This window comes from Zingiber officinale, chromosome 4A, assembly GCF_018446385.1.
Source record: "Zingiber officinale cultivar Zhangliang chromosome 4A, Zo_v1.1, whole genome shotgun sequence".
In the NCBI taxonomy this organism is placed as follows: Eukaryota; Viridiplantae; Streptophyta; class Magnoliopsida; order Zingiberales; family Zingiberaceae; genus Zingiber; species Zingiber officinale.
Window position 1 is genome coordinate 131,158,587 of NC_055992.1, and position 12,413 is coordinate 131,170,999.

At 41.2% G+C, this 12,413-nt stretch overlaps 2 protein-coding genes across 3 annotated transcripts; both read right to left on the reverse strand.

Moving 5' to 3' along the window:
* Window positions 1–318: 318 nt before the first annotated feature.
* On the reverse strand, window positions 319–2,205 carry LOC121971241 (UDP-glucuronate 4-epimerase 4-like). The gene has a single exon (XM_042522405.1). The coding sequence runs from the start codon at window positions 1,971–1,973 to the stop codon at window positions 630–632; it is 1,344 nt and encodes a 447-aa protein (XP_042378339.1). The 5' UTR covers window positions 1,974–2,205; the 3' UTR covers window positions 319–629.
* Window positions 2,132–10,398, reverse strand: LOC121971240 (transcription termination factor MTERF8, chloroplastic-like). 2 transcript variants are annotated; one of them, XR_006109093.1, is made up of 3 exons: window positions 10,114–10,398; window positions 8,721–10,037; window positions 2,132–2,291 (listed from the first exon to the last, which is right to left on the reverse strand). XR_006109093.1 is itself a non-coding variant. In XM_042522404.1 (2 exons), the coding sequence occupies exons 1-2, from the start codon at window positions 10,385–10,387 to the stop codon at window positions 8,815–8,817; spliced, it is 1,497 nt and encodes a 498-aa protein (XP_042378338.1). In that variant the 5' UTR covers window positions 10,388–10,398; the 3' UTR covers window positions 8,590–8,814. The 2 variants fall into 2 exon arrangements, 1 of the variants encoding a protein (XP_042378338.1); XM_042522404.1 differs by lacking the exon at window positions 2,132–2,291 and having other exon boundaries at window positions 8,590–10,037.
* Between the last annotated feature and the right edge of the window lie 2,015 nt (window positions 10,399–12,413).

Sequence of the window (12,413 nt, forward strand, 5' to 3'; positions counted from 1 at the left end):
TACCTATCAAGTTCCAACCCTTGCTATGAAATTAAGTCCCAATCTACTAGCCACAAAATTTGGACGCCTGCTCACCACCTTGGGCTTGGGAACAAGAAAAACCATAAAATGATAAACTATCAAATCTCATCCATGCGAAAATATCATCTTGTTGTCATCTGAAAAGTTGGGACATGTGAACCCCTGTCATAGTTTTTTTTTGTTTGTACTAGCAACTAAAAGAAGATAGACAAAGGCTATGACATGTTGGAATCATTCGAGTAGAAGGCCTCAAATTATGCCCATCATTGCAAACCAACAAAGCAAAAGGTCCACAAGGAAAGGTAAAGTAATTCATTCTCCCATGTTTTACCATGTCATTCGTCACATCTCAGGCACAGATGAACAACCCAAACTAAATGATGCGAGAAGAGAATTATTAAAAGTGCTGTTTGCTAGAACAGATTGTGCGTAGGGATAATAATAATAATGCAATAGGAACCTACTCACTCTCCAACCGCGGCACTCGGATTCCTCGTTACATGTATCAAAATGACTAATAGAACCAATTCCAAGGAGAGAAATTTGAACGACAGGATAAAATAGAAGAAGAAGAAGAACCAAGGTCACCTCAATCACAAGGCAATTAATCAATTTGTTGTTCTTCCTTTGCTTCCATGCTTACTCAAGGAAGAAGAGTAGTAATCGAGGTACCAACGAACAAATTTTTTGAGGCCGGATTGGAGGCCAGTGGTCGGGCGGTAACGAAGCTCCTTCTGCGCGAGCGTGATGTTGGCGTGGGTGAATTGCACGTCCCCATTCCTGGGCATTTTCACCAACTTTTTGACAGCTTTAACCTTGAGAAGCTGCTCCAGGATGGAGACTAAATCGGAGACGGAAACAGGGGAGGTGTTGCCGAGGTTATAGATTCGGAATGGCGCTGAACCATGCTTCTTTCCGCCACTTCCGGTACTCTTCCCGGCGTGGTCGACGGCGGCCACGCAGCCTCTGACGATGTCGTCGATGTAGGTGAAGTCGCGAGCGACCGTGGCGTGGTCAGGGCATTCGAAGATGGACACCGGCTTCCCGCGGAGGATGTCGCGGGTGAAGAAGAAGTACGCCATGTCCGGACGCCCCCAGGGGCCGTAGACTGTGAAGAAGCGGAGGCCGGTGATAGAGAGGCCGTAGATATGGTTGTAGACGTGGGCGATCTCCTCCCCGGCTTTCTTTGTGGCGGCGTAGAGCGACGCCGGTCGGTCGGTGCGGTCGGCCTCCGAGAAGGGGACCTTGGAGTTGAGCCCGTAGACGGAGGAGGAGGAGGCCCAGACGACGGCCGGCTGGGGGTCCGCCGCCTTGGCGGCCTCCAGCACCGCGACGAGCCCCGCGACGTTGGAGTGGATGTACGAGCCGGGGTCGGCGAGGGCGTGGCGGACGCCGGCCTGGGCCGCGAGATGCACGACGTGGGTAAACGGCACGACGTCGAAGAGCTTGCGGAGCAGCGCGGCGTCGTTGATGTCGCCCTCGACGACGAAGACGCCCGCGCGGTCGAGCAGCGCCCGGCGCGCCCGCTTCAGGGCGGGATCGTAGTAGGCGTTGAAGTTGTCGAGGCCGAGGACGCCGTCGCCGCGGCGCTTGAGGGCGGCGGCCACGTGCATCCCGACGAACCCGGCGGCTCCGGTGACGAGGACGGACTTCCCGGAGGAGACGCCGCGCGCGCTGGCTGAGGACCGAACGCGCTTCTCCCAGGCGGGGCCGCCCCAGGGGGCGGCGCTCACGCCGAGGGAGCGTCGGACGCTCCCGGAGGAAAAGTGGGAGCGGGGGGAAGGCGAGAGCAGGAAGACGGCGAGGAAGAGGGCGAAGGCGAAGAAAGTCCAAAAAGCCAATTTTGGCAGATTTTGCAAGCGGTGAAGGAGGAAGAGGCGATGGCGGTAGTGGTGGTGGGGCTTCTCCATCTTCCACTTGCCGGGGGTGGAAGGTGCGGCGTCCGCATCCATGGCCACGGCAACAATATCCCTCCCTCTTCTCTCTTGATTGCCCTTATAGATCAATTCGTTGTCGGAAGTTGAAGCATGAAATCAAAATAGCAAATTAAAATGGTTTCAACATCGACGTTGGCTCTTCTTCTTCCTCTCTTGCTCTTCCTCTCTTCCTCTTTCTCTTCCTCTTGTAGCAACGACTGTTAAACAGTTGGTGGTGGTGTTCATGGCAGGATGAAATCTATTTGTATATATTTGTGGTTTGAGATCGTGCCAAGAGTGCCGTGGGGGGGAATGAAGGCAGGATTTGCCTTTGTTTCCTCTCCAAAAAAAACCCTACCCAAATAAACAAATAAAATTAAAAAAAAAATGGAATCAAGGGAAAGGGGGAAGGAAGGAACTAAACCAAGTCAAGTGGGTGGGGGCCCATGGGTTTATTAGGGTTGGATGCGGTCTTGTCATTTGTGAGGTAATCTATGCAACTAATAACTTTGACTTTGTTTGCTTAATCTTTATAAATGCGTATTTATTGTACTTATTTATGACTTTGTTTTAGCTTTGAAAGATATTGCTAGGTGTTTAGTTAAATGATGAGAATCATTATGAGTATGAATTTGATAGTGGGGTGGAATGAGAATAGGAATGAAAATGAAACTCATCAAATTATATGTGTTTAGTTGATTTTCATAAATCTAGTAATCATTCCAAAAATGTCATTACCAAACTCATAATCCAAACACTATTTTTTACTATCATTTCATGCCCTCATTCCCAAACTCATCAACCAAACACCTCTTAAGTCTTTTTTTTTTTTAGATTTTCTTTAAATAAGAAAATGGTTAGATAGGCAAGAGAGTGAAAAACAATATCCAACAACACATTAAAATCAACATAACATAGAGAGAGGACATGTGTTAGTTCTTCCAGTCTTTCTTGGACTAAAACCATCAAACATGGTAGGCACGGTATGAAATGATGTCGAGAGTTTACCAGTACTACCATTAGGTGAGCATCATTCAAAGAACTATTGCAATGATTTCAGATTTATCGGTCGGCCTTTTATTCACTTGCTTGGACAATAAGTGATTTTGAGGAACACTACTTTTCTTAGCAGTAAAGCAAAATTCATCATCATAATAATGAGGGCAATGCACTCGTACAAATCCAGAGGTTTAGACCATGATCAGTGTAAAAAAAGGTTCTTGAGAAATCTTCGATTTCTCCCAGAGTATGAGTTTGCTGCCAGCAGGGTTGAAGAAGTCTAATTATGAGTTTGTTGCTATTATTATATTTTATTTTTTACATAATTGATGTAACTACTAATGAGAGAAAGCAATGTTTCCATTTCTTAAAGTTTGTGTTTTTCTTGAGACAACTAAAGCCATAATAAAGAATGCTTGGTACATGCAGGTTTACAATGCAATCTTTCGTAGTTTCAGAAACCACAACAGCCAAACAAGTCTACAGAAATGAGTAATGGCAACATAAAAGACCATAATGAAAATAGGAAAAAAATTAAAAAAATTAAAAACAAGAGATGTAGATAGATGTCAACTTATCTATTTAAGCATGTTTAATGAGCTTCACTTAACAATGTAAGACTAAGAGAAGAAGTATCATCCCTTTTTTTCTCACTTTCTACTTTTAACATGTATTTTAACACTACTAATCCTGTATGTTCAGCTGATCCAATCTAATATTATGTTGACCCCCATAAGGTGTTCAACTGAATTAATCCTGTATGTTCAGCTGACCCAATCTAATACCCATGTCATGTGGTAATTATAAATTTGATGTGTAAATTTTAAAGTGCTAGATGCCTACAAGGAGAAATAAAATCATCTCATGTGCGTGATCAAGAAACAATGTGATGTAGGTTTTTGATGATGACACAATAAGATTTCTTATTATGAAGTCATCAATATAGATTCTGACTTTCTACTCTAGCAAAGTAAACACATTCCAAGGTCTCAAATAAGACGAGAACGATGAAATAGTGCAACTTCCACTTTCTCTGTTCATGGACAACAAGATGTGTGACTATTGAGTCTTCTTTCTCAGACTAGATGCTTTGAAAGTGAGTGAGCTGCACATGATTTTTTTCAAGAACAAGTTGGACACTAACTCTTGTTTAGTGAAATTAAGAAAGCTTCTTCTACTTGCAGATGTTGTTAAATCATGCAATTTGAATTTGTATACCAAAAAGACGAGTTTACACATGTTACTACCCCAAAGTAGTTTTGATGTGATCAACGAAGTCAGGTTAGGTCCTGTTGGTATTTAACCTCTGTGTCAAGTGTGCAGGAACTTAGGAGCACAGGAAGTCGAGCGAAAGACGCACCTAACAAGAAGGACGACATGGGAGAGAACCGACGGGCTCGGTGCGTTTGAGGGACGAGGTACTGCGGAAGAGTACATTGGCGGACAAGAAAGAGGCGCGTGGCGTTTCCGAGAGACGAGAAGCCGGAGCGGAAGACTGCTCGAAGGCCGGAAAATAGGTTCGTGAGCCCTATTCTAGATGGCCAAAATCACCCAAGCAAGTGGAATCAAAGCGGAAGACTCGGACCAATGCGAGCGAAATCGGAACGGAAGATCGGGACCAAAAGTCAACAAGAAGTTGACTTTCTCGGTTCGGGCGCTCGGAACCCTTTCAGGCACCCGAACCAGGAACTTCATCCAAACGCGACGTGACGCGTTCCGTTGCAACTGGGATAAAAATTTATCTCTCTCCAGGCACCTGGAACCCTTCCAGGCTCCCCGACCAGGGCTATAAATACAACCCTAGTCCCAGTAACTCAGAACAACACTTGTAGACGATTTCTCTTTAGTTTTGTTCTATAATTAAGTGCTTCAATTGTTGTAAGATGCTTCTTCGCCTAAAGGAAATTGTTTAGTGAGCTTCAACTTCATCCAAACGCGACATGGCGCGTTCCGTTGCGATGGGGATAAAAGTTTATCTCCTTCCAAGCACCTGGAACCCTTTCAAGCTCTCCGACCAAGGCTATAAATACAACCCTGGTCCCGTAATTCAGAACAACACTTGTAGGCGATTCCTCTTTAGTTTTGTTCTATAATTAAGTGCTTCAACTGCTTTAAGAGGTTTCTTCGCCTGAAGGAAATTGTTTAGTGAACTTTCTACTTCCTTGGATTAGCAATCTCCTGATTGCAAACTAAGTAACCCTTTTGTGCATCTTCTTTTTAAACAATTTCTTATTTCTTTTATGCAAGTGTTTAGTTTAATAAAGCTGAAACATTCGAGAAAGGTTCATTTTTTTATTATGCAGGCTATTCACCCCCCTCTAGCTGATTGTTAAGGGACCTACAATTGGTATCAGAGTCCAACAACTTCAGGAGGACTAATTGCTGAACGAAGCACAAGAGATGGTCGGACCGAGCATCGACCCACCGAAGTTCGAGAGGGAATTCGCAAGTTTAAAAAAAAATGGAAGCATTCTTTAAAACAGATTTCGATTACTATTAATCATGAAATTTGATTTTGTAGCACCAAAGGGTAAAGAAGAAAACCAATGGACCAAAAAGGAGCAAGCCGACTTCATGGCATACAACAAAGTAGAGTTCCATCTGCTTAGCGTCTTACCACCTCAAGAAATTAATCGGATCGGAGCCTACGAGTCAGGAAAGGAGCTCTGAGAGAAATTCCTAGAACTACACGAAGGGATCTCGGAGGCAAAACTTGCGAGACAGGATCTGCTCAGGAACCAGATCAACAACATCAAATTAGAGGAAGGCGAAACCGTTGCACACCTTCATTTAAGAATAAAAGAACTCATCACCGGACTCACGAAACTCGGAAAAAATGTAACCAACCGAGATTCGCTAAGGTATGCGCTTAACGTATTTCCTAGGACTACTGAATGAGTATCATTAGTAGATGTTTATTATATCTCTAAGGATCTAGAAGTAAGTACTTTAGAAGAGTTATTTTTAACTTTTGAAGTTCATGAAACAAGATGTGTAGATCTGAAGAAAGAGTCTAAGTATAACATTGCCTTAAAGGCAAAAATACACGAACCAGATTCTGGATCTTCTCTCAATGATGACGAAACGACGTTCATGGTAAGAAAATTTTAAAAAATATTTAAAACTAATAAATTTAATCAAGTGCAAGGTAGTAGAAGGAAAAGAAAGATAAGATGCTACCACTGCAATGAAGAAGGACACGTGAAAGACAACTACCCTAAATTGAAAAGCAAAGACAAGAATAAGGATAAGAAGCCAGCTCAGACCAAGTATAATCTAAAGGCGACGTGGAACGAAACGTCTTTCGAGTCAGAAATTGAAATCATCACCGGACTTGCGTTAGTGGCAAGTCACCAGGAAGATGAAGACTAAGCAAGTTCATCCTCAATGAGCATCGAGAGCATCGATGAAGGGGGAGCAACATCAGAAGGAAGCGTCACTTCAGGGGGAGTTTTAGACCACAAGATCGACAAGGTAAGTTAGGTACAGTTCCTACCTCCTGATAATTTATTTCTCTTTATAAAAATGCTATAAAAAATTTCTTACAAATTAGAAATAGAAAATAAAAAATTATTAAAAGCAAATAATGAGTTAAAAGGAACTCTAATTAGAAAAGGAAAATTTTAAAATTTGAAAAATTCTGCATGTTCCACTTACATTTCTTCAAAATATAGAAATAATTCAGGACTTAAATGACATCTTAGATATCACATGGGCCAAATTAAAAAAAATATATCACAAAAATATATCCCTAAGAAGTTTTTAATTAACCCAGTAGGTAGGAACTTATATTGGATTTCAAAAACATGCTTAGATTAAATTGTTATATTTTAAAGTTAGACCTAGGGCTTTTAGAAACAAAATTAAATCTTTAATTTTCTTTAAAAGACTTTGTCTAGAAGTGGTTGTTGTTCCAATAACCAAGAAGGTCTAGTACATCACCACAGCCTAGAAGCCAATTATTGAAATGAATTTTTAATTGACTAACTGTTAAGCATGTAATTACAAATGATCTAATGTTTTAAAACAAATTGTTTATCAAAATTTTTGTGAGAAACTATTTAGAAGTTAATCTTTTAGCTATACAAAAATTTTAAAATATTTTTTGTTAATTTTTTTTATAGAGTTGTTTTCAGACTTTATTTTTCTATGAAAAATTATCATCTTTCTTGAAAAGATTTTTTTTTGAAAAAATTTATGTCTACTCAACCCTTAGTAAATTTTTTTTAAAAAAAATCGAAATTCGTTATAAGATTCTAGATTTTTCAAAAAAAATTAAATTTTATCTAAAATAGTGTTTCCCTTAGATTTTGTTTTAGATTTATTTTTCAAAGGATTTACAAGTACACCATTTTTAATGTGATCAAAGGGGGAGAAGTGAAGATTAAGTCTAGGGAGAGGATATCATTAATTTTTGCACATTATTATTTGCAAAATTTACCTTGTTCTTATTGGTTTATGTTTTTTTCCCTAACCTAACTTGGGTTGTTCACATCAAAAAGGGTGAGATTGTTAGTACCCTAAGGTAGTTTTGATGTGATCAACCAAGTCAGGTTAGGTTCTGTTGGTATTTAACCTCTGTGTCTAAGTATGCAGGAACTTAGGAGCACAGGAAGTCGAGCGAAAGACATAGCTAGCGAGAAGGATGACACGGAAAAGAGTCGACAGGCTCGATGCGTCCGAGGGATGAGGTGCTACGGAAAATCACATTGACGGACGAGAAAGAGGCACGCGGCGTTTCCGAGGGACGAGAAGTCGGAGTAGAAGATTGCTCGAAGGCCAGAAAATGAATTTGAGTGAGCCCTATTCCAGATGTCCGAAATCACCCAAGCAAGTGGAACTAGAGCGGAAGATCCGGACTAATACGAGCGGAACCGGAGCGGAAGACCCAGACCAAAAGTCAACAGGAAATTGACTTTCTCGATCCGGGTGCCCAGACTAGGAACTTCATCCAAACGCAATGTGGCGCATTCCATTGCGATGGGGATAAAAGTTTATCTCCTCCAAGTGCCTAAAACCCTTCCAGGTGCTCCGACCAGGGCTATAAATACAAACATGATCCCAGTAGCTCAGAACAACACTTGTAAATGATTCCTCTTTAGTTTTGTTCTGTAATTAAGTGCTTCAATTGTTGTAAGAGGCTTCTCCGCCTGAAGAAGATTGTTTAGTGAGCTTTAACTTTCTTGGATTAGCAATTTCCTGATTACAAACCAAGTAACCCTTTTATACCTCTTCTTTTTAAACAGTTTCATATTTCATTTATGCAAGCGTTTAGTTTAATAAAGCTATAAAGTTCGAGAATGGTTCGATTTTTTTATTCCCAGCAGGCCACCAAGGGACCTACAACAAAAAGCAAACTCCCAATGCATTGAACAAATACTACAGATTCTTGGTAGTTCTATGTTGATATAGTATTTAATTCACTAAATTATTCTATTAAGTTACAAGATTGATAGCAATACGACGGTAACCTAGCCCACTTTACAGCTTGTTAAGCTAAATCCAAGTTTAATGAAAAGTTGGAGTTCAATGAAATTTCAAGTTTCTTCTACTTGTGACCGCAGTGAAATAAAACTACTACATGAACTCAAAGTACTAGAAGATAATGTTATGTTTGTTGGTTTTATGCTGCTTTTTATCTTGATTTGTGATATTGATTCAATATTATTTTTCTCTCAAATTATTGAGATGTTCGTAATATGATGGAAACCTTATCTAACTTGAGGAAGAGCAAGTCGTTTGAACATGAAATAATTAGTGCACAAGATGAGAAAAATATCTTACTTGCAAAACTTCACATTGCAGTTGGATCAAGAACCATTTCTCCAGTGGTTCTCTCTGTTCAAATTTATGATTGAGCTCCATCAGCGGTAGAACCTTAAAACCTCTCCGTAGACACACTCAAGAGCTTGTTAAGCGACATTCCTTTTCCTCTTATCTTCCTTTTTATCTCGTACCGTCTCTTAATCCGGTCATCTAGGTTGTATCCAAGAAATGCCGGGAAGTTTAGTATCTCGCTGACATCCCTCTCCATATCCTCTATCAGAAACTCCATTTTCTTCTCCAGTGACTTATGGTTGTACTGGAGCACCTGATGATGCTTCTTGCTCATAGCCAGTATGTCCTCAAAAGACAGCCCATAGCTCAATAAGACTTCAATCACCCTCTGCATGTTCTCGCAGCTTGTTCTCGTAGCAGCCCCGAATGCCCAGGCCAACTCCTTAGTCTGGTGTCTGTGGCCGATTTTTACGAGGAAGCTCAGCTTCTTGGAGAGGTTTTTCTCGAAGGACAGGCTCATGAACAAGGGAGCTTTGACCAAGAATTTGAAGATGTCCTCTGCACTCATGCCACATTGCCTCAAGAATTCAATCCGGGGCTTGAGTTTCTGCTCCTTGCTGACACTGAAGATGTTGGGATACACCAATGCAACCTTAAAGAGCTCTTCGTCAGTGAGGCCAACGGATCTCCAGAACTCCAGGTGGGAACGGAAGCGATCTGCTGCATAGGTTAACAGGGCAGGCAATTTGGAGATCAAGGCGGCACCAGCCGCTTCATCTCCGCCGCCAAGCTCGATAAAGAATTCTACCCTGGGGATCAGCTGGCCATGGAGATCGAGATTCAGAATCATTGGCCGGCTGAGGACCCATTTGGGCCAGCCGAATCGCTTAAGATAGAATATCATCTCCTCCAAGTCTCTCAGGGGCCTTTCGCGGAACACCTTTCTGATGTTCACATGGTTGAACACATGCCCTAGATGCTCGCCGGGGAAACCGTGGTCCAAGAGAAGCGTGGCGCCCGCAATGATGCCCTCGAGGAACTCGGAGTGGATCGTCGCCAAAATCCGCTCCAATTTCTCCCGTTTGATCCCCTTCAATTTGGCGAGCACAAAATCGAGGAAGGGGCCGAACTCGGTAGCCGAGAGAACGTCTGGGCGCCGGACGACGATGCGGCGGAGCGCAGAGTCGGAGATTCCAAGGGACTTGAGGGTGAATACATGGTCACGAAGGGATTCCTGAGCCGTGAGCTCGAGCTCTGGATGCGCGAGGAGGAGCGCCTCCGCTTCCTTCTCGTCCAAATGGAGCTCTCGCAGGATCCAGAACGCTGGTCCAGGATTCAAAATGTCGCCTAAAGATCAAAGATCGAAAGATGATTGTGGGGAAAAGTCTCGATTCGGTACCTGAAGGCGAGGTGCCCGTTGCCGCGCGAGCGATGCAGAGATGGCGAAGGAGACTGGCGGTAAGAGCCGAGAAAGGGAGGAAGGGGCGGCGCTTGTATGTGGAAGGATAAGGCAGAGGGAGCGCTGAGAAAGAGAAGCGCAAGGCGACCGGGGCCATCGCTCCTCCTGTCCCGGCGGCTGAACTGAAGACTGTCGAAATCGCTTCCGCCGCCGGCCACGAAACCCCAACGACGGACCGAGCCACTCCCGAGCAACAATAGCTGACGTGGCACATAATACCTGCTATGATTTTCGTGGATAGTTAATTGTGAACAAAATTAAGAAAACCCCTTTTTGCCAAATCATCGAGAACGCTCCATTTAATTTTTTTTATAAAAAAAAACATCCCACCTTATTATTCAATTATATACCATTAACTAATTGTCCTTTAATACTATTATCTTCAGTTTAATTTTTCAATTGAACAACTATGATCTCGTACTTATAAGGGTAAATTTACATGCACTCCCCATTGATAAACATAACTTTACATACAGTCCTCATCCATGAAAAACTTTCTTTTCACTCCTCAGTCAAACATATTTACCTAATTGCCCATGATATTTTTAGGTACAAAAAATCTAAAAATCAGTATAAATCCTCTTAAATTCAGTATATTAAATTAGAATCTAGTATATTTTCTATTAAATTGAGTACGGTTCTTTTTTCACCTCAAAATATACTCGATTTTAGTTTAATGTGCTAAATTTAATAGAAAATATACTCGATTTTTAATATAAAGTACTGATTTTAAGAAGTATTATACTCATTTTCGGACTTTTTGTACTCAATTTTTGACTTTTTGTACTTAAAAAATATGGGTTAATTTCAATAGAAAAAATATACTCGATCCTAGTATAGAGTACTGGATTATAGTGTAAAGTGCTGAATTTAACAGGAATTATACTTATTTTTAGACTTTTTATACCTAAAAAATAAGAGGGATAATTTTGATAGAAAATATACTCGATTTTTAATATAAAGTACTGACTTTAAGAAGAAGTATACTCGTTTTCAGACTTTTTGTACTCAATTTTAGATTTTTTGTACCTAAAAAATTTGAGGGGCAATTTAGGTATCAATATTTGCATGAGGGAGTTGAAACAAGTAATACTTTGCATGTAGGGAGTGAAAACAAAGTTTTTTAGGCATGGGGATTGCATGCAAAGTTATGATTACCATTGGGGATTTTTCTCTAATTTACCGTACTTACTTATAATACGTCTGACTAAAAAAAAAAAATTAAAGAATCCTTATATACCATTTTTTTTATAATACGTCTGACTAACTCAAAATTTAGAAGAAAAATAAGAATCCTTATAATAAAAAAAAAATCAAAATGAGTCTGTTTTTTTTACTTTTGCCCTAATTGATTATCCCTTGAAAAAAAATTCTAAATAAAAACAAAAGAAATAGAATGCCAATTTTGACGGGCATATAATTTCAACGTTCAACGAACCCATCATGTTGACTTTATTTTAATTGATCAACACACAATAATTCTTAATCAATGACCCATTCGCGGCAGATTCGTTGATCCAGATGGCAAACGATTGACCGAGCCTAATGGGGTGGTGTCCACACGCTTCTAGCACATTCATGGAACGGAACCGATTCCCTGAGGCGGCGAGAAGAGAAACGTGTTAAGTATTCATTCCCCTTTCTGCCAGATCTATCTACGCCTATAAAGGCCCTGCCCAGCCTTATTCCTTTCCACAACCCAAATCCCTAATTCATTAAGCAATCGCCGTCTATTCACCGCTCTTGGTTGTTTGTTCTCCTGTCTTCTCGATTCGACCATGGCTTTCTCCAGCGCGCAGTGGCTCGGCTCTTTCTTCAGCTTCGGCGGCGGGGAGGGCAAAGCGGTCCCCGACGGCGGATGGTCGGCGAAGAAGGATTCTGTCAGAGAGGAGGAGAGGAAGAAGAACGCCGACTCGACGGCGAAGGGGAACAGTGGCCGCTACGACGGCGTCCAGCAGAAGTGGCGATTTGCTATGGAATTTGACGGCCTTAGTTGCTTCGAAAATATTGTTTCCAAGTGATTAATGGCCTTAGTTGCTTAGAAAATATTTTCTTTATTTTTAATTATATTTTTATTTTTTCAAAGGGGTGATTTTGTTTTTATTTGTTATTCGAGATGATACATAGATAACAAAATTAATTGTATTTACCTGGAGAATCAATGAAATAGATATAATAGTTCAGTTTGATAATGAGGTGTTCTCGTACCAATACCAATTATATAAAAATATCACTAATTT